Genomic DNA, 22134 nt, shown 5'->3' on the forward strand with positions numbered 1-22134 from the left:
TGAAGAAAACACCCAGGCTGATGTTCTTGTAAATTATAGAGTCTTGTACAGAATTGTTGGTGGCATGAGGATATCGACGGGCAAGACAAACTCATCTTGATGATCGCATGTAGCGTGTGTGTTTGGTGATCGGAACCGTTGATCTGATGGGTAGTCAAAGTGAATCTGGTATGATGCTGAACATAGATGTCACTCTCAAGACCGGAGCGTGCAAAAATCAATGGCTTAAAGACTTCTTAATGGGTGTCTTTTTCATCATGCTTGTGTTGAGTCATCGAATGAAGCTGGGACCAAGAGCAATACTGCAACAGACCCGATTTGTGAACTAACATTATGATTCTAGCTGTCTATGTTGATGACACTGTTTTCTCAATCAATTAACATAATAGTCAGGAAAATATAAAGATTGGGCAAAATTCAAAAGAAGAAGATGCAAAATCAGCACCTTGAGCCAGAAGAAAACTTTTTTAATGATCATTGTTTTTGCTAATGTAAACAATCATCGTACGAGATGGGCCCACTATCTCCGCGGATAATGTTTGCGAGTGCCTCTGAATAAATGCAGAATGATGCACATGACGTTGACAAAAAATGATACTTGGTAATAATTGAACAAAATTTCTCAAACCGAGCACGCAGAGGTTGCCTCAAACCACGAAAATTGCCTTCAATCTACTAACCTTGTCTTACTAACCTAGGCAGCGAACATTGGAGGTTGCTCCATATAAACCATCACAATGAAAAATGTTGAGAAAATCCGCTGGGCAAATCAATCCGATCGTGCACAAATTAAACGGAGAAGTAAAAGTAATAAATCAAGCCACAAGATGAACACCAAGATTTCCGTGGTTCGGCCAAGCAATACTCTGAGGGCAAGAAACACGATCTTCCACTATGAGAAAAAACAAAATACAAGGATTACAATGAATTAAAACCAAAACTCACAACCCGCAACCCGCAACCCTTTCCTTCCCTCTCACCTAAGACCATACAAGAGAGTAACCCAAGAGAAAATTCCAAGAGAATACCCAAGAGAAACCCGAGAAAAGACCCAAGAAGAAAACCCGAGGAAGAAACCCACTTCTCTTCTTCTTCTCCCTTTCTCTCTCTTTCCTTCTCTCTCTCTATCTCTCTCTAGCCACGCCCAAGCCTCTTCTCTTGTGCAGCCATCACACAAAAAGTGCCTTCAAGGCCTGCTCTTGCTGACTACACCTAAGAGTAGTGCTTTTATAGGTTTTCCCAAAAACTTAAGAAAGGGTTTCTATTTTGCCTTTATCGCCTTTCCACCTAAGCAAGCCTCAACTTTCCCAACAATCTCCACCTTGGCTTATTTCTCAGTCACCCATTTGATTTTCCGTTGATGTCGCCACCAGTCTGCTATTGCTTCGAAATCACCATTGGCGTTCCAAAGTACTAGCTACACACCCTCAAATCATCCTGGTTCTGACTCCTCCTGATTCGATCAACATGGCCAATGCACATGTGTAGCTGCCAACCTGTTGACTCACCTAGTCAACATTGCAGAGGGATCTCGATCCATCCTCCCCCAATGCAGGTTTCGTCATCCTCTCACCATCGTCTGCAACCTTGAAACCCGTCTCTGCACCAACTGCGAAAGAGACCCTACGCATGCACGCGCTTCCACTCCGTTTCCAGCTAGTGATCAAGATCTTAGGAACACTAGTCGCCTTGTCCCCAACCAGACGATATAACCCGCCACACTTTTCTCCTTTCATTGGAACCATACAACTGTGTGTGATTTTCATGGCTCCACCTACAGCTAAAAACCTGCAACCCCTGGAGTCCAACCGGCCAAGTGACACTAGATTCTTCCTTATCTTTAGGACATACGCCACATCACCTAAAGTACGAACCACTCCATCAAACATCTTGATCTTCACAGTCTCAACTCCCGTGACGTCACAAGTAGACCCGTCACCAAGGACACTACACCCGCCCTTGTCCCTAGAACGTATTAAAATATTCCCTACTGGAGCATACATGAACAGAACACCCTGAATCTAAAATCCACTCAGCATGAGAAGTGTGATTACCTATGGAGACTGTGATAACGTCTCCAAACTCCTCAACCTGCTCATCTGTTACCGCCACCGCCGTATTCGTAGCACCATTGTCGGCATGGTCAGCTCTCTTCGGACAATCCCGCTTGATGTGGCCATATTCGTTGCAACGGTAACATTGCACACCCCTTCCACCGACCCTGGATATTGACCTTCCTTTTCCTGACCTCCTGTCATATGACCTTCCTCTTTGATTCCCACCATGAACAATGAACCCATGCGCTTCACCTCCACCAAGAACATGTTTATTTCTCATCTCATTCGATAAGAGCGACTCTGCAAGTGTACAGTCGTGGCCCTCACCTGATCTTAAAGACTCATGATGATACGAGCACTCCACCCAGCCATCCACATCCCCAGTCTGACAGCTCCACATTAGGTCCTCGAGTAACTGATGTTCCTCCTATTCATGTTGATTTTCATGTTGCATCTCGCATTCGATCTATGTATTGTGGCCCATTTGATCTTTGACTTTGTTTCTATGGTCGGATTTCCCCTGTTTATCATGCATTCCTATCTGCCTTGTCTTTTGTTACTTTGCCGAGGGATCGTAGAACGGAAAGCGCCTTCTAAACCACTCGGCAGAAGGGAAGGGGCCTATGTATCTGCATGACCCCTGCAGATTTGACCCTGGCAGATACCTTAGCTCACCAAGGTCGGCGTGCTGCCATGGATGCTGAGATGGATGCATTAGAGTCGAATTGCACTTGGCAATTGGTTTCACTACCTCCTGTTGCTCTCAGCCCGTTAGATGTCGTTCGTGTTCTCAATTGAATATATGCTAGATGGTATGGTAGAACATTTGAAGGCACAGTTGGTTGCCAAGGGGTACACTCAGACCTTTGGTGTCGATTACACTGACTTTTTTACCGTTTGCAAAGATCTCATCAGTCCGTGTTGATATCCTTGGCTATGAACATGGGTTGGCCATTATATCAATTGGATGTGAAAAATTTGTTTCTTCATGGTGACCTTGGTGAGAAAGTCTACATGGAGCAACCTAAAGGGTATGTTGCTTAAAGGGAGATGCAGCTATTTGTATGTCGTTTGCGTAAAACACTATATGGGCTTAAGCAGTCTCTTAAAGCTTGATTTGAGAGATTCAGTGAGGTGGTAATGCTCTTCGGCATAAAGCAGTGTGCAATAGACCACTCGGTTTTCAGCTCGCAATCTGATGTTGAGCATGTCTTCCTAGTCGTTTCTGCGGACGGTGTCGTTATCAGTGGGAGTAATGAGGAAGGCATACAAAAGCGAAAGAATTTCCTTTAGAAATAATTTTGTACCAAAGACCTTGGTCGTCTCAGATAATTCCATGGAGTTGAGGTAGCATATTCACGTGGTGGACTGTCATTGTCCTAAAGAAAAAGTCTTGGATATATTAGAGAGATCGGATCCTTGGGGTGAAATCGGTTGACATTCCAATGGATCCCAATGTCAAGCTTTATCTTGATCAAGGGGATTTGTTAGAGAACCAAGGCAGGTACATAAGATTGGTTGGCAAGCTAATTTATTTGATCGTGACTCGTCTCGACATATCGTTTGTAGTGGGTGTAGTGAGTCAGTTCATGAGCTCCCCACTCTCATTGGGCATCAGTTCTTCAAATAGTTTGGTACTTGAAGAGGGCCCCTCGTAAAGGCGTATTCTTCAAAAAGGCACATTCACATGAACTTGGAAGGGTTCACTGATGCGGACTGGGCCGGATCTCCTGCATATAGGAGGTCGACTATAGGATATTGTATTGTTGTTGGAGGGAACTTAGTATCTTGGAAAAGCAAAAGATGGGATGTGATAGCTAGATATAGTGCTGAAGTAGAATATCGAGCTATGTCTCACACGTGTGGGGAGTTGACATGGTTTAAGTCTTTTCTGATTGAGACTGGCATACCTTCCTCGTCTCCAGCGTCACTGTATTGTAATAATAAAGCGGTTGTTCATTTTGCTTCCAATCCAGTTTTCCACGAGAGGACGAAGCACATCGAGGTGGATTGCCATTTCATTCGTGAGAAGATTAAAAAATGGGAAAGATTCTTTGGGAAGGAAGAAGGAAAGAAGAAGAGTCTATCCTCCATCCACGCATCTCTTTTTCTCGCAATCTCTCATATCTCTCGCTCGCTCGCGCAAGTGTTGTTCCCTTTTTTATGTTTTTCTCAAAAATTTCTCCTAAAAGTTCCCTAAAATCTCTCCCTACAGTTTCTCTCTCTCTCTCTCTCTCTCTCTCTCTCTCTCTCTCTCTCTCTCTCTCTCTCTCTCTCTCTCGAAAATCTAGGTTGCGCTTTTGCGTGAAGCATTTTTTGCGCAGAACCAATCTTTATTTTTAATGTATTTTCATTCCTTATCCACTTCCCTAAAATCTCTCTCCCTCTCTCTCTCTCTCTGTTGGGTGTGCACCCCTAGCTCCAGCGCATTTGCGCAATCCTTTTTTTGGTTGCCGAAAAACACAAAGCCCAAAACCCCTTCTTTGTTTGTTGTAATCCCATCCAAACCCTAGATCTATAATCCAAAACCCCAAATCTCAACCCTAAATCCTCAATCTCTAATCCCAACACCTAAATCTTTCTTTTCTTTCTCTTTTGAATTCCCATTTTAGGAAGAAATCTTCCAAAATCCCTTTGGGCATCCCTAAACCCCAAATCTCAACTCCAAATCTCTTTATATTCTATTTTCTATATTTTTTGGCCTCTATGGTCTTTGTCTTGTTCTTCAAGGTGCACCCCATGTGTTCGATGGAATGTCCGAGAGAGGTGGGGTGCCTTAAGAGTTCCTCTTTTCTTTCCAAGTTGAAGGTATTCGGCCTTCAACTTGAGGGGAGTGTTGTCTTGCAGTTCTTTTCTTGCTGTCTTATTATCTAATGTTGTCTTGTATTCTTTTTCTGTTGTCTTGTTGTTATTGCCTTGGTGTTGTCTTCTCTTGTCTTGTTGTCGTCTCCTGGCTCATGTAGTCTCACCCGAGGGGGAGTGTTATTGATGCGAGGCACAAATCAGAGTAATCATTCCTCCTGTATATAGTTAATCTATTCAAAGAAGGAATGATGCGAGGCACCCCCGACCACGTGAGGGAGACTGAGACTGGGAGTTTACAGTGCTTGTCAAACGCTTCAGCATAATAGCACTGAAGCACAAATGCGCATGCCTTCAGATACATACCAAGATGTAACCATGCAGACCTCCGTATCAGGCGAACCACTTGTCTTGCAAACAGGTAGGTCCCAACACAGATTTATTGAGTAAAACAACAATTCTTCATTGCCTTCGAAAGAAGACCAATTAGCAGTTGAGGCATCAAGGACCGAGACGGGAGAGATGTGATGTAATCCACTTGTTCTCATCATTGGTTGGTTATCTTCAGGCTACGATGTTCATGTCGTTGACCTTGTCTCCGGACGATAGTTTCCCCATTGTTGGTTGGTTATCTTTAGGCGACGGTGTCCCCGTCAACCTTGTCTTCAAACAATGGTTTTCCCATCGTTGGTTGGTTATCTTCAATCGACGATGTTCATGGCGTCGACCTTGTCTCCAGACGATAGTGTCTCCATTGTTGGTTGGTTATCTTCTTCCTTTTTTTCTTATCTTCAAGCGACGATGTCCTTCCGTCGACCTTATCTCTCTAGACGACGGTGCCCCCCGTCGTTGGTTGGTTCCGATCACCTTTCCGGTGGTTCTTCTTCTTCTCTTGGTGTTGTGCTACTCGGCTGATGTCTCTGCCATCCAGTGCCTACTTCGTCGTTGCTCGTGCGCGTCTTTGGTGCTTATTTTGCCCGATGGATCGTAGCTATTTCCCTGCTGGTGTGTCATTGTTTGATCCTTCGTGGTTTACAGTTTTTTTTCCGGGGGGCTGTTTTGATCGCTCTCTTCGTCATGCTGATTCAGGTGGAGTTGCTTCTTTTTTTTTATGGCCGTCGATCTCACTGCGGTACTCTTGTGCCCGTTGCTATCTTTTTGTTATGCTTTTCATTATGTATTCACGACACCAGCTTGAGGAGGAGTGTTGTACCAACTTGGCTTTGTGTATGAGATTATTGTACTTTATTTTTGTATGGTTATTTTTAGTTTGTCGTTGTAGTTTTTCTTTGTAGCAAGCTGGAGTTCCATGGTATATACACTCCAGCTTGAGGGGGGTATACACTCCAGCTTGAGGGGGGAGTGTTGAATAACATGTAAGGGTAGGTTAGGCATTACCTCTATGTTAGAGGGTATTGTAGTCATTGTACCGTGGATCCCTATTTGGGCCTATATATACATAATTTATGTGGAGCTCCCTAGTGGAGACTCTCCATTCCTCTTCTTCCTCTCTCTTCTAACCCCAGCCTTCATTTCTAACAAATCCAAAATTTACCATATCTTTTATACAATGTGAAATATACCTCATAGTTCATACCATATATACCCCATACTTCATACCATACTTCTCTCCTTAAATGTCATTCGGTGTCTCTGCAGTTCAATTCTCCCTTTGTGGAGTTTTGCCCATTTTTTGATGAGATCTCAGCCAGGGTGCACAGTTCGTCTATTATTTTTAATCATATTAGAAGATCGCCCAATAGCGTAGCAGAAAGATTGGCAAGGGAGGGGGTGGAGAGGCCCGGGATGGAGATGTTTGACTTTCTTCCCCCTTCAGTTGTTTTCTCATTTTCTCTGTATTTTCTGTTTTTCTGTCTTCCCTCTTTTTGTTCTTTCTTGTTGTATCTTTCGGGGGATCATCTCGGTCTCTCCTTCTTATTGAATGAATTTGCAACCATTCAAAAAAAACAAAAAAGGAATTATGTCCATAGTAATGTAGGAAGTAACCACCCTCTCTTTTCTTTTTTCTTTTTTTCTTTGGGATTCTGTACTAGGTTTATGTAGGGAATCTGCTCCGATACGATTTTTTAATGGTTAGGAAAGGTTTGGTCAATTAGTTACATGGCTTACTATATTGTGTAGTTTGGTTTACTTTCCATTTGTTCTTTCTTTAAAAGATGATTTTACTTATAATCTTTGTATCGTGTGTATTTTGTTCTTTCTTTCTGTCTTTTTGGCCAAATTAACTTCCTTTGTACTTATATTAAGGATCAAATGCTGATTTTTATTTTCTCATCTCAGGTGTCTTTGTTCACTGGGTAAAATTGCTGGAAAAGGTGCAAGTTTAGTGGAATATCTTGTTCAAATTTTCTTCAAACGTTTGGATGGCTTGGGAGTTGATAATAAGCAGGTTGCACCTTTTACTTGATTGGAGTTTATGATTTACATCATTCCGATAGTGAGCCTATTTACTTATTTGGACCGAAGACTTCTGTGGCTAGCCTTCATATTTTTCTCGCATTATTTTACATGAGTGGAGGTGAAAAAAATATTTACATTGGAACTGCTGTAACATCTTTGCATTTTCCGAGCAGTGGAAGGAAGTTGGTTTGTTGTTTCTGACTTATCTTTTTCAATTGGGATACAAGTATATGGCATTCATATTCTCATTTGTTCCTAATGAATTATCAAATTAGACAGAAATCGCCTACATACCTACCCTGCTCAACTAATAGAAGGTTTGTTCCATTGTTTTAGAGCAGTCTCCTTCCTACTCCTCCAACACATTAGGGACTTGCTCTTCCCCAACATTATCTCCATTGTGTTACTTAGATCAGTCTTCTTCCTACACCTCCAACACATTAGGGACTTGCTCTTCCCCAACATTATTTTTGTGTCTTAGTCATTGTTGATACTTACCATGTTGCCCCCCGGGTCAGAGATTCTATAGAGGCCATATTAATGAGTTTCATAGTCATACAACGAGTTTTAACTATCGATATGATTCCCATCCTTAAAACAATGGACCAGCCCATAACTAATAACTATAGAACTAATAACCAGCTCATTGCTTCGTGTTATCAAGATCCAAGAAAGCAGTTACTATATGATGTGTCGATCATATAGTTGTAGCAACTGAAATCATTTTTTTTTCATACTCCTAAAGATTTCATTTTAACTGGAATTTGGATCTCTCTCAATATCTCTCTCAATTCGAAGATCCAGGATTTGAATTGATGTTGTTTCATCAATTCCTGTTCCATTGATTCCTCCTAAAGATTTCATTTCAATCGGAATTTGGTTATTCGCGGTGTACGATGATCCTTGTTAAGCATCCATGTTGGTGATGCCGCTGTGCTGTGGCCTATAGAATAAAGCAAGCAGGCATACAGTCTCATGTAGGGCACATATTGCATATATGTTCATATGGATGATCTATCTCACTCTGCTTTCCCGAGCTTCATTTGTCGTATATTTGGGTGTTGCACATCAAATTCATCGTGGTGCTTTGGCAGAGTTTACGCTGACGTTTGCCGGAGTTTATGGGAAAAAAAGGAACTTTCACTACCAAAAAATGACAATCTAAACACCTTCCGTAGTCTCATGTAGGGCATATATATGATCATATGGATGATCTATCTCTCACTCTGCTTTCCTGAGCTTCATTTGTCGTATATTTGGGTGTTGCACATCACACTATTGATGAATGAAGTATTATTACTACGATCCATCCATTATTTTGGTTCTTCTCATATTGTTATAGATGATAATGCTTCCCTTCCCATCGCCCATGTTATTTTTGTTTTTGTTTTTGTTTTTGTTTCTCTTCTTTTGGTTCATTAAGTTTCTTGATTTATATTCAATCCTTAGTATTCAATGTAACTATTTTCTCACTTTGCTTCCTAGTTTTGTTGTCACTTTATCTTTACCCCGATTTGTTATTTTGTGAAGTATCTTTGAACAATGATGTTCCTTGATAGAGGTTTAGTTCATGACTATCTATATTTTCTGACGGACTTAGGTTCGTTGCCTTCACATTCTACTTTTACCATTGAGGGCTTTTCAACATTCCTCCATTTTTATCTGTATTTTATGTGAGTGTATAAGTCATTTATTTCTTGTTTACCGAATTTTTATCATTTGGAAATAAAAAAAAGTCTGCCGAGTTGCCACTGTCAAAATTGTCATAAATTACAGCCGAAACATTTCGTTTGGCTGAAATATTTCAATTTCGGTTGCTACCGAAACGAAATCCACCTGGATTCGGAAAAATTCCAGATTTTGCCCGTAATTTCAAGCTTTCATTAATGTTCCATTTTCTCCTGATTATTGATGCTTGCACACTCTTAAAATTGTTCGTCATCAACACCCACTCCACCGCTCTACTAGCCACCTTCCTCTTTAGCACCACTATGTTTGAGTTTTTTCCTTCTAAATATACATTCATTCCTTGTCCATCCATAGGGTCCATTTGGATGCACGCAATATAGTAGTAGAGGGAAAGGAATATGGATTCCAATTTCTTTACTTTCCCTGGTCTCTTGATTTGAGAGGAAAGTCAAACAGTGCAAAATGGCTAGCATTTGTAAAATTACAAGCCGACAAGGACTGCCATGTGAATAGTAAATGCAACCAAATAAAGCTAGAAAATGGAAATCTATGCACTTTTACTTTTACTTTCCCACTTTTTTTAGCATCCAAACGGACCCATAGGGTTTCTGGTATGCACATACTCCATGTTGCGATAAAGTAATATATTGATATCGCATGGTTCTTCATCCTAAATTGCATTTCTGCTGCAATGCTGTTCTTTATCATGATTTGTATGTTGTGCCAGTGTGTGTGGACATCTTTCAAGATGGTTGCTTTGGAAAAGATTTTTTTTTTCTGTCATGGCCTTGTATCCTAATTCTAATGTGTTTGAACATCCTTCAACATGATTGCCTTGAGTACTTGAGTTCTCCTTTGCACTGTGAATATGCATGATTATTTTCTGAAGCAGATTCATAGACTACACACCACTTGCACATATGTTTATAAATCTGAGTTTACACATTGTTATGCAAATGTCTTGTATTTTGGCCTTATCCAGCACCCGGCGGACTAATGTGTTCTTGACGAGGAGGAGAGTTTTTTAACCCTATATTGAAATAGTGAAACTCTTCTCCCATGGACCTAGGCACACTGCTGAACCACGTAAATCTTGTGTTTTTGTCTTCTATGTGATTGTGTTTCTTGCATCTTCTTCTTTTTGCTTGCTGCAAATCCTGTTTGGTCTTTATTTGAGAAGGTATTTCTCGCTCTTCTACACATAAAACTGCTAATCTGTGGTCTATGATGATGGAGTTCTTGTGCATATTCTAGTCAATATCAGTGGTTAATTGATACTTTCTACTAGAAAAACTAGTCTAAGAGAAACTCGTGTTTCTTCAAATTACAGCAAGTGTTGAGGTCCCTTTTCTGTCTTGGGGTTCTCATTCGCTATGGCAACGATTTGATAGTCAACTGTGATAACCGAAATGTACATGCTGTTAAGTGCATCTCTCTGCTTAAAAGTTATCTTCGTATGGAGGATTTTGGCATAAAAGTCCGATCATTGCAGGTGAACCCCTTCTATTCTTTCAATTGTTTTTCTTTTTAAAAGATGTAAATTCAATGTTCAATATATTGTATTCTTATGAAGTTATCTTCATTTGTATAGGCATTAGGTTTTGTTTTAATTTCTAGGCCAGAGTACATGTTGGAGAAGGATATTGGAAAAATAGTTGAGGCCACGCTATCTTCTGGTTCAGATGCTCGGCTCAAGGTAAGTTTCTTTATTTTATTTTATGTTTTAAATGGACTTCTTCATTTTATTTTCTTGGATTATATTTTGATGTCCATTTTGAATTCTCTTGTTGAACAGATGCAAGCACTGCAAAACCTATATGAATATCTTCTTGACACGGAAAGCCAAATGGGAACAGATCTTACCAATGATACTGTAACTCGTTATCATGAACAAGCTGGGCACAGAGTGCCCGTTGCTGCTGGGGCCGGTGATACTAACATTTGTGGGGGAATAATTCAGTTGTATTGGAATAATATCCTGGAACGATGTGTTGATGTTAATGATCAAGTTCGCCAATCTGCGCTAAAGGTAAAACCTTGATTCTCTTGTTGTTCCGAATTCCGATCTATGTCACAAATTTCATTCTCGGGAATTTCTCGGCAAGGGAAAATATCTGGGTATATCAATTTTTTTATTTTTTGCGGGTTAATATCGGGGAAAACGATAAAAATAAAATTATTTAAAAAAATATATAAATATATAAAATTTAAGAAAAATATATAAAATAAAAATATTGTAAAAATTCTGGGATAATATCGTGATATTTATGATAAAAATGAAAATATTGGTATATTTTTAAAATCTCAATATTATTTCGGGATTTTGTCGTTTTATCAAAATGTTGCGATAAAAACACGATATTGTGAAAATATCGGAGATATTTGTGACATAGATTCCGATACCCTTCCCATCATTGGTATTTATTGAATATTTGCATGTCTTTTGATTTTTTTGCAATTCTATTTCATTTTATGTGTTTTGAGGCAGATTGTGGAAGTTGTGCTTCGTCAAGGTCTAGTCCATCCAATTACATCTGTTCCATATCTTATAGCACTCGAAACTGATCCTCAGGAGGTCAACTCAAAGTTGGCACATCACTTGCTAATGAACATGAATGATAAGTATGTCAATCCTTGTAAGCCTTTTGTCTGTTCTAAACTAAAAGGCAAAGGTCTGTTTACTTTTACTAATATAATATATGCAGGTATCCAGCCTTTTTTGAAAGCCGATTAGGTGATGGCCTTCAGATGTCATTTGGTTTCATCCAATCCATAGCTGCCTGCTTTCATGACCAAAACAAGGTACCTGGCAATGTGAAAGGGAAATCTGATGGCAGCATTTTTACTTATGCAAGACTTGGAATTTCTCGAATCTACAGGCTTATTCGAGGAAATCGTGTCTCGAGAAACAAATTTATGTCCTCAGTTATACGCAAATTCGACTCCGGAACCTGGAACCAATCATTAATTCCATTCTTGACGTAAGCAGTGCAAATGATGCAGGAGTTACAATTCTTTTGGCAATGTTTTTTTATGGCGGTGTGGTTAGGGTTTTTGTAAGTTTTAAGTTGCATCCCTTATTGCAGATACTGCACGGAAATTCTTGCTTCCCTCCCATTCACATTACCCGATGAGCCTCTTTACCTGATCTACACAATAAATCGGGTCATACAAGTTAGGGCCGGGGCACTTGAGTCAGAAATGAAAGCCTTGAGTTACCGTTCCCTACAAGGGAATACCACAGATATTCCTCATGAAAATGGAGCAGTTCTGCAAGAATTGGGTTTGCAACATATGTCTAATAATAATAAGACTGATGGCACAAAAGTGCATGATGTGTCTTCAGATGGTTCCTGTGCCATTTCCAAAGAAGAACTGCAAAAATTTCAGGTAATAGTGATATTCTGTTCAGTTAGTCAAATGATACTAGACTGACAATTGTATAAATGCTAATAAGGCATTGCTAGAATTCAGGCCATTTGGATACGCGGATTTTAGAATCTTGGATTTCCTCAAAATCCTAGATGGGAGATGAGAGAAGGAGTCCATCCGTCGTTTTCTGATTTCTCGCCCTTCTTTCCGTCGAGCGGGAGTTTAAGAGATCATCCCGTGTTTCCAGGTTTTAGAAATCTCAGGATGGGGGAGAGTTTTCTAAAACCTGGATTTCTTACTTAAAATCTAGGATAATGGATTGTAAAATCCAGAATTTTACACCGCTTTCAAAGTAAATGGATTCTAAAATCCACGTATCCAAACAGACCCTTATTTTCTTTTGAAACAAGGTTTCATATCTTCTTATTGCTTGAAAAAAAATTGGAAGTCAAAACATGTACGGAATACATTTTCGAATTTGTACTGTTTGTTTACAGCATTATTATACTTTCCAGCTAGCCTTTTATAGCCAGATGTGGCATTGTTTTGTTGTTGTTTGGTGCTTGCTCAGCTTTTGATTTCTTTGTTTTTTTCATAATCTTCAATTACAAGCATTGTGATCTTTCCATCTTAATTATTAGCTGGAACACCAAATTTTACACAAATTTCAAAGTTGGCGACATAGCATTATTATTTAATTTGCCCTTTTATCTCATTTGTAAATTGCGTCTTAATTTCTTGCTGACATTGGTGTCCATGCAGGTTGATTGTCATGCTGCATTAGCTTTGCAGCTTCTTTTAAAGTTAAAGAGGCATTTAAAAATTGCATACAACTTAAATGATACTCGCTGTCAGGTATGTGCTCCTATTGAGGAAAGTGTGGTTTCTACTATGACTTCAATTAGTATCGCTCTGTTATAGTTTCAATAGGCTTTGTTGATCTAATGAGAATAAATCTTTTCAGACATGCACAATCCAAATAAATTTGGCATGGCCTAAGCCATGTGGCAGATGATTGGGTCCTTTGATCTGATCTGGCTCCATGAGTCCATTTCATTTCTGAGTGTCCCATCATGATCAGAAGATCCTGAACCCCCTTGATCAGAGCTGGTAAAGATTACAATTTTGTAGTGGTTTAAGGAAAAAAAATCAACCCTGGCTATTTGAAGCCATAATTGTATACCCGAGATCTCCAATTGGCATGGGCCTTACCCCCGCTCCCCACGCCCAAATGTATTGCATGGGGGTGTGCTATCAGATCGAAGCTCCTGATTAACAGTTACATGTTCCATTTGTACGTTGGGTTCATGTCCATAAAAGATAATTTGGATGGTGCTTGCCCTGCTAGTTGAACTCATTATCAAAATACCTATAATTTTCCATGCAGGCGTTTTCACCAATTGAGCCGCCAAAACCCGGGGAGATTCTTTCTAAGCAAAGCATTCCTTTTAGCATTAGTGAAACTCCAATCAGTTTGCCTACCACCTACAAAGAAATGATCGAAAAATACCAGGTATTTTCTTTCCACGCAAACTGCATTCTTTTTATAGTTCATAATATATCTCCTAAAGTGGTTTTTTTTTGGACTACAAACTTAAACTGATGTGTTATACCATCCAATGATTTGTTTTCTTTCCATTAATTGTACCCGTGCCAGCATATTTTTCGATCATTAGAGTGAAAAACACACAATATTGTTGAAAATCAAGGTGAAAATGTAATGCTCAAGTGTATTAGAATAAGTTCCATCTAGTGAAACTATCATGGATGCTTGCATTTATGAAGATTTGCCTGATAATCTGAACCATGGCATTTTGGTACTGGATGGAGCATGAGAAAAAGTTGCTGTTAGTTTCTGATTTTACAGAAAACTACGAAGAAAAATCTCGATACTACCATATAGTCTGCTCAATGCAACTTGAAAAATCTTAAGAAGTTTTCACAATATTCATCTTCTTTTTAGTATGCATGTACAATGTAGACGAGGTATGTGCTATAACTACGCCGTGTATAGTAGAAGAGAACAATAACAAAGAACCTCACTTTATGATAAATGTTAAGGGAAATTTTTAATTCTCACAAGTGGGCGGGAGGGTGTGGGGGAATGGGGCTACGCATGTATGTGAGATAAAGACCATTGATTCTGTAAAACATCATGGAACCAAGTCAGGATTAACGTTTATCCTTTTCATCTTGGAAAAAATGCGACTTCGGGAGTTCTTTGGCAAGCGTCGGGAAAGCTCCCCGAACATTCTTTACCTGGGAAGGAACATAGCTAACGGAACCTGCAGTTGTGGCTGCAGGGTGGAAAGCATCAAAGATTTATATCTAGACATAATAGAGGCGGGCTACACGGTGCTCGAAGCTCTGCAATGGTTGGAGATCGCCAGAGACTGTTGTAGGAAAAACATGGTGCTGAAATGGTCAAAGTTTATCATCAACTCGATCTTTGCTGAGAAGCCCCCGAGAGTATGATCCAATCTCCGGAAATAGAGGAGAGAGAACATTAGAAGTCAGAGGAAATCTTCTAGTCGCAGAAGACACTCAGGAAGATGGGCGGAGGATCTGGGACTACCATCGATCTTGAAGCATTCCGAGAATTGGAAGTGCATAACCTGCAGATACTACAACTTTGGCACTCGAAATAAATATAGAAAGTGTGCAAGTGCTAGAGATGAAGGGCCAGTAGAAGAAGATGGGGTCTTCACAAGACAAGAAAAGAGAGGTGGCGTCCCCCCTAACTTGGGTGCTTGGGCGAGATACCCTGAAATCTCCATAGCAGGAAAAAAGGTGGAAAACCGTAAAAAGGAACTGAAAAAATGCTTGGTGGAATGTATGAAAAATCCCTCATGGGACCTGGAGGAGATATGGCAGTGGGCTATTAAAGATTGGAACATACCATTATTATCACAGTCCCTTGCAATTAATAGCTCGGAGGTTCTATTCAGGTTTGACTCGGAACAACAAGCATTACAGATCCTCCGAAAATGAGGAGATGCTTTGGGTCATTACATGACCTCCCTGCATTCCTGGAACCCGGCCATACATTTTGGGGCAAAAACGGTGTGTTTAAGATTTTATGATATTCCTCTCCATGCATGATCATTATCAACAATAGAAGCTTTGGGAAAGCTTTTTGTACAAGTGCTTCAAATCCAACTATCAAGGAATCATGATTACTGCATGGCTTTCCCCTCAGTAAAGGTCTTAACTCAATATTGGAAGTCGGCGACACCATTTATTAAGTTAAAAGTGGATAGCAAAGTTTATTTAGTTCAAGTTAGATGCATGCCTGAAGCGAAAAATGAGGAAGTTTCGTCCCAATTGGTTAGCCAGATTGGAAAAAACATCGCCAGTTTCTTCCCTCCAGTGCCGGATGAGAGAATGATGGAGGACAAAAAGACAAAATGAGGCAATTACAAGAGAGCCAGAAAGAGCCATTGAACTCCAAATTCAAATTTCCACCTAGTTAGTCAGTAGCTGATACTTAGCTGAATCTTTAAGGCCAAGGACTAAAACTTTGAGGCTAATAAGCTAGACACAATTAATGCCCCAACACCTGGCGTCTTCTTACAGGAGACCTTAAACTGAGGGGGACTAATTCAAGGAAATAATCATCGGAAGGAAAAGACTACTTTTCCTAAAGAACCCGCACCAAAATATGAACATCGGGGTAGAAAGGACTTCAGACTGAGCGTAGCCTTGAAAATTTCAAATTTTGGCTACAAAAAGAATTTTTGCAAACCAAACATGAAAGCATCTGAGAAGCGACACTTGGCTCGTAAGAGTGTAAAATTAGATTGGAATTCAAAAGGCTTGCGTGTTGGAAAAGGCACTCTTTTAAACCGCCTCGATGAGACCAAGAATCATCTTTACAACTTTTCTCTCAGAGAGGCTAGAAAAGGTGGTTCTGTACCCTTTAAGAAGAATCGTGAAGGCCATCATTCAAACAGTCTCTCAGAGAGGCTAGAAAAGGTGGTTCTGTACCCTTTAAGAAGAATCGTGAAGGCCATCATTCAAACAGAAACGAACAAAAAAGAAACAGTTCGTCTCAGATATATTAAAATTGTTAGAAACGTATGAGAAAAATGGCGATTCATCATCCTCTGAAGAAGAGAAAAGAGTGGATGATAGAGGTAAAGGGAAGGCCGTAAGGGAAGATGTCTCAAAACCCAAAAGAGGAGGGGATGAAAAGAAGAGATCATGTGAGGGATATCTGACGAAAAGTGAAATTGCAATGGAATACATGAAAGTTCAATGGAAAAAATTCAAAAAGGAAGCAATGGAGAATTAGGAAGAATTTTTTCAATTGATCGGGAAAAGGTCTGTCAAAGAAGTTTGCATACCACAATACAAGTTGCCATTCTTTCAACAGCGTCTGGAAGAGGAGCGGAAGGAAAGAAAGGCTCTGTTAGAAGCCGCTTAAGCCGCTTCGGCGGAAAAGAGGGAGAAGGAAAAGGAAACAATTGTCCCCGATGAGGAGTCTAAAATGACAAGAGACTCGATGGAAGCGGAACTTAGTGAGAAAATTAAATACTGTATTGATAGGGCTGAACAGGTTTCATTAAAAGGAGAAAAGGAGGTTTCAGAGGAAGATGGGAAGGTGGTGTCGGAAACGGAAGAGGAGATCTCTTGAGAGGATGAAAATGAAGTGTCAGAAGAGGAAGAGAAGGCATACTCTGACGAATTTGAGGAAATGACAAAAATGGGGGACCACCTGGGAATAGGGTACGAGGAGAATGTTGAAGGGACAAAAAAATATTCCTTAAAATAGAGAAGAGGGATGCAGGAGAAAAAAAAAGGAAAACCCCAGGGAAAGGCAATAGGGAGCTTAAAGCTCTCAGGAAGTAAAGGGGTTAGCTCTAGTTTCTGGGGCTTTCTTTTTGGAAACAATTTTATTATGTTTTTGGGTTAGATTTGTATAGTTTTACTTCGATAGGATTGACCACAGTCTTTGGTTACTTATTGACATAGGTGTTGTCGATGGAATGTATTGAGGGTTTTCACTTTAACCCTGTAACAGGTTTTCTTTAAGATCTTCGAGGTAGAGGGATGCTATTAATCTACGGTGGAGTTGTTTTCAAGATCTTCAATGAAGATCGCAAAGGTTTCTTCTGGTATCTAACAGGGGCGCTTTAAACAGGACCTTCGAGGAAGGTCGCAGAATTGGTTTTTGAAGTTTTAGTATTTTGGTTTTGGAAAGGAAAATGTAATGGGGAATGTAAAAGGTGAAGAGTTCTTTGTGAAGGGGGAATAGTTTTGGAAATCTTATCTTTTAGGGCTCTGGAGTTATCTCCTAGGCCATCATACGATGTATTCCATGGGGGACTCCTGGTCCCTTCTTCATGTAACCTTTGTATGAATTACCAATACATCTTTGTCTCTTTTCAAAAAAAAATTTATGTAGAACATCATGAAGCGACCCACATGGTCCTAGCCCCAAACATGCATCCCATGCGTAAGATAAAAGATTACAAAAATCAACGGTGTAAAAGTTGTGGAGATTTTTTGGGTATTTTTATCTTTTTAACTTGTTTGAGTTCGAGTAGTATTAGGTCATGCAAGATTATAAATAAGCATATTGTAAACATTTTTTTCAAGTCTTTGATTCTGAAATAAAATTATTTTTTAGTCCCTCGAGTTGCCCGTCGGAGAAAAGCTCAAGCCACCTGCTTTCTATTACCTCTTCGTCGATTGTAGCAAGCCAAGGCACCTGTTGCTTGCTTATGCCACAGAAGTCCCACAGAAGAATTGTCCCGCAAGATTAGCCTCAGTTTTCAGGGTTCTTCAGAATCTCCTTCAAGGTACGACCACCACCTCTAATCCTCGACATTTTGACAATCCTAAGCCTGAGAGTCTGAGACCACCAACCTCAAACAGCCCCAATTTTAGCCGCGCAACCCCATCTCCATCTCTACCATTTCCTTCTGTAACCCCAGTCTCAAGAACCACACACGATTCTCGATGGAGAAACCCAAACCCACAGCCCCTCTTTTCATTCCTAGAAACTAGGCGACTTTACACCATCTTATTTCCTATATTGTAAGCACCCAACCCAGTTTGCTGCCAACCTACACTAATAACCCTATCTTGGTTTAACCGACTCTTGATTCTTCCTTGAATTTCTTCAACCTTCCTCCAAACATTCCTTTCTTTAACAACCCAACAACCAATTCTTGATATCTTTAACCTCCTTGTTCCTTGAGCCAATTCTTTAACCACCATAGTTCAAAAGTCCAAGAACTTCAACAATGGAGTTCTTGAAACAAAGAAATTTCAACCTCTATTTAGCCTTACTAATTATGCTATTAGATTACCTATGGAATTCCCTATACAATCACCTTCTTCCATTAAAGATTTCCATTAGTTTCGAGTGTCCTTTCATCCATTTCAACTTCCCTTTCCTTTCATCCATTTCAACTTCCCTTTCAATAGTGTCATGTGCCTTTTCAACTATTTCACATCCCTTTCCCTACCTTTTACTTAGTTTTCCTCCCTTTTCCCTCCAATTTCCCTTTAACTTCTGCATCCCAACAAACAAAGCTTTCGCTATGCCTATCCTGCATTATTTGGTATAAGAGCTTCTGCATCGCTATGCCACTATGCATTAAACCCAAGAAATACCAAGGAATTGGAGAACAATCATTTGGGAAAGAAGATGATAATCAAATATCAACGAGCACCCCCGTCCCTTCAAAATCATAGCTTGCCGATATGAAAAACGATTAGATCCAATGGGCAAGAAAAGCAAAAGCGATGTCCTTAATTCCATCCCAGGAAATACCATGGATTGGAGAACAATCATTTGGGAAGGAAGTATGCAAAAGGTCCTACAGCCATGGTGGGAACTACCACCCTACAAATAGACTAAATTAAATGTTGATAGTGGTTCAAGAGGAAACCAGGAGTAGCCAGGGTGAGGGTGTTGTTGAGAGAGGTAAAGAAAAGAGAAAGTAAAGAGTGAGAGAAAAGATTGAGTTAGGGTTCTCCCCCTCACTCATGTAATATAAATAATAAAGAGTGAAGTACAAAGACAAGTATGCCCTTGGGCATTACAATAAAGACCTAAAGACCTGTTAACACTCCACTCTCCCTCAAGCTGGGATGTAGATATCTAACATTCCTAGCTTGTTACAATTATCAACTAACTTAGCTCTACTTAGAGGCTTCGTGAACATGTCTGCTAATTGATCTGTAGATCTGGTAAACACAGGAGATATGTAGCCTCGCTGAATCAAATCTCTAATGAAATGACAATCCACTTCAATATGTTTGGTCCTCTCATGGAAGACAGGATTCGTGACAATGTAAATGGCGGATTTGTTGTCACAGTATAACTGAGCTGGAGAAGGAGGAGGAAATCCAATCTCTGAAAGTAAGGAACGTAGCCACATGAGTTCGCCACTCGTATGAGACATAGCTCTATATTATGCCTCGGCACTGGATTTAGACACGACATCTTGTTTCTTACTTCTCCATGAAACAAGATTACCTCAAATAAAGGTGCAATATCCTGTAGTAGACCGCCTATCAGCCGGAGATCCTGCCCAGTCTGCATCAGTGTATTCTTCAATTCTCTGGTGCCCATGCCTCTGAAATAACAACCCTTTACCTGGCGAACTCTTCAGATATCTCAATATCTGAAGTACAGCAGCCCAGTGTGAAGTGTGAGGTGAGCTCATATGCTGGCTAACCGCGCTAACTGCAAAGGTAATATATCTGGACGTGTAACAATAAGATAAATGAGCTTACCAACTTAGCGTCTGTATCGCCCTGGATCTTCTAACAGGACTCCCTCCTCAGGGAGTACTTTCATATTCTGATCCATAGGAGTTGAGGCAGGCTTAACTCCCAAACAACCTGTCTCATCAAGAAGATCCAGAACATACTTCCTCTGTGAGAGGTAGATACCCCTAGTCGAATAGGCAACCTCAATGCCCAGGAAATACCGAAGACGACCCAAATCCTTAGTAGAGAACTCTGTCTGAAGGAAGGATTTGAGCCTATGAATGCCACCTGTATCGCTACCAGTGATAATGATATCATCGACATATACTATCAACAGAACACAACCAACCTGAGACTGAAAACTGAAGACGGAGTGATCAACTGCGCACTACTTCATGCCAAAGCGAATAAGTGTAGCACTGAACTTCCCAAACCAGGCTCTCGGAGATTGTTTGAGACCATAAATGGATTTCCTCAAACGGCAAACAAGAGAAGATCTCTCCCCCTGAGCAACATATCCAGGAGGTTGCTCCATATAGACCTCTTCCTCCAAATCACCATGAAGAAAGGCATTTTTTACATCCAACTGATGAAGATGCCAGCCATGATTCACAGCAAGGGATAGCAAGACACGGACAGAAGGAATTTTCGCAACTGGTGAAAAAGTCTCGCCATAATCAATCCCATATGTCTGCGTGTACCCTTTGGCTACAAGTCGAGCCTTAAGGCGCTCAACTGTGCCATCAGGAAGGTGCTTGACTGCATAAACCCAGCGACAACCAACGGGGCGAGCACCATATGGTAGAGGGATCAAATCCCATGTCTGATTGGCCTGAAGGGCCTGCATCTCAAGATCCATAGTTGCCCGCCAGCCTTGATGATCAAGTGCCTCCTGTAGAGTCTTAGGTAGAGAACTAGAGGACAAAGACAAAAGAAAACTACAAAATACAGGGGTCAGAAAGTCATAAGATACAAAAGAGGAAATGGGATGAGCAGTACTGCGAGACCGAGTGCGAGAGGCAATGGGAGAGTCAGAATGTACCTTAGAAGTGGGGATCTCCGGCTGAGATGATGATGGCTCGGGCGGGGCTGAATGAGCAGCAGATTTGGCCCGACGCTGATACTGCTTCAATGGTTGAGGTAGAGGGGCTGCACAAGGCGCTGACGTCGGCATAACAGTAGAATCAACTGTAGGGGAGAAACTGGACACCGGAGGTGTAGAAACAGGGATGGGATCAGGAAGAACCGGAAGAGGAAGAACAGGAGTATGCGAGGAATCCTCCTGAAGTGTAGAGGGGGAGGGATCCAACGAGATGGACGGACTAAAAAATGGTTGAGTCTCAAAGAATGTAACATCCACCGAGACAAAGGATCGTCGCAGGCGAGGGCTGTAACAACGATAACCCTTTTGGTTCCGAGAGTAACCTAGAAAGATACACCGTTCGGCCCGAGGATCCAACTTATCTAATCCTGACCCAAGAACGTGGACAAAACAGAGACAGCCAAAAACTCGAGGTGTAAGAGGGAAAGGGCCAGAGGTAGGACGGAGAATCGAGAACGGAGAGGTGCCACCAAGGACCGAAGAGGGAAGCCTATTCGCCAGGTAACATGTTGTGAGTACAGCATCAGCCCATTAGGTCTTAGGGACCCGCATCTGAAAGAGTAATGTCCGGGCCCCATTTAATAAGGAGCGAAACTTCCTCTCAGCCACTCCATTCTGTTGAGAGGTATGAGCACATGAGGACTGATGAAGAATGCCTCGCGAAGAGAGGAATTCCTGAAAATCATTTGAGTAAGAGAAATATTCCTTTGCATTGTCAGTGCGAAGACATTGGATAACACATGAGAATTGATTACTACAGCATAGAAATCACGAAACACAGAAAAAACTTCAGAACGATCTTTTATTAAATAAGTCCATGTCATACGTGAATAGTCATCAATAAAGACCACAAAATAGCGAAATCCAAATAAAGAGGTAGTCCTCGCAGGACCCCATACATCAGAATGAACAAGAGCGAAAGGGTGTGAAGCCCGACTAACAGTCCTAGAGGGAAATGGCACA

The 22134-nt window shown here is 40.7% G+C and overlaps 1 protein-coding gene across 2 annotated transcripts in view; it reads left to right on the top strand.

Annotated features, from left to right (window-relative positions):
* The window catches only part of EMB2773 (PHD finger family protein), a 62905-nt gene that overhangs the window by 36127 nt on the left and 4644 nt on the right, over positions 1–22134 (top strand). The window contains exons 19-27 of one of the 2 annotated variants that reach the window (XM_077367135.1): positions 7161–7269; positions 10300–10461; positions 10561–10665; positions 10765–10998; positions 11458–11591; positions 11675–11950; positions 12056–12359; positions 13104–13196; positions 13729–13854. In XM_077367135.1, coding sequence (XP_077223250.1) covers positions 7161–7269; positions 10300–10461; positions 10561–10665; positions 10765–10998; positions 11458–11591; positions 11675–11950; positions 12056–12359; positions 13104–13196; positions 13729–13854 — 1543 coding nt within the window. Of the gene's footprint in view, positions 1–7160; positions 7270–10299; positions 10462–10560; positions 10666–10764; positions 10999–11457; positions 11592–11674; positions 11951–12055; positions 12360–13103; positions 13197–13728; positions 13855–22134 lie in introns of those variants that run through there. The other variant, XM_077367136.1, reaches the window with a different exon arrangement.

The sequence above is a fragment of the Tasmannia lanceolata genome, unplaced genomic scaffold (assembly GCF_043159265.1).
Source record: "Tasmannia lanceolata isolate RefF3 unplaced genomic scaffold, GAP_Taslan_0.1 ptg000003l, whole genome shotgun sequence".
NCBI classification, from domain to species: Eukaryota; Viridiplantae; Streptophyta; class Magnoliopsida; order Canellales; family Winteraceae; genus Tasmannia; species Tasmannia lanceolata.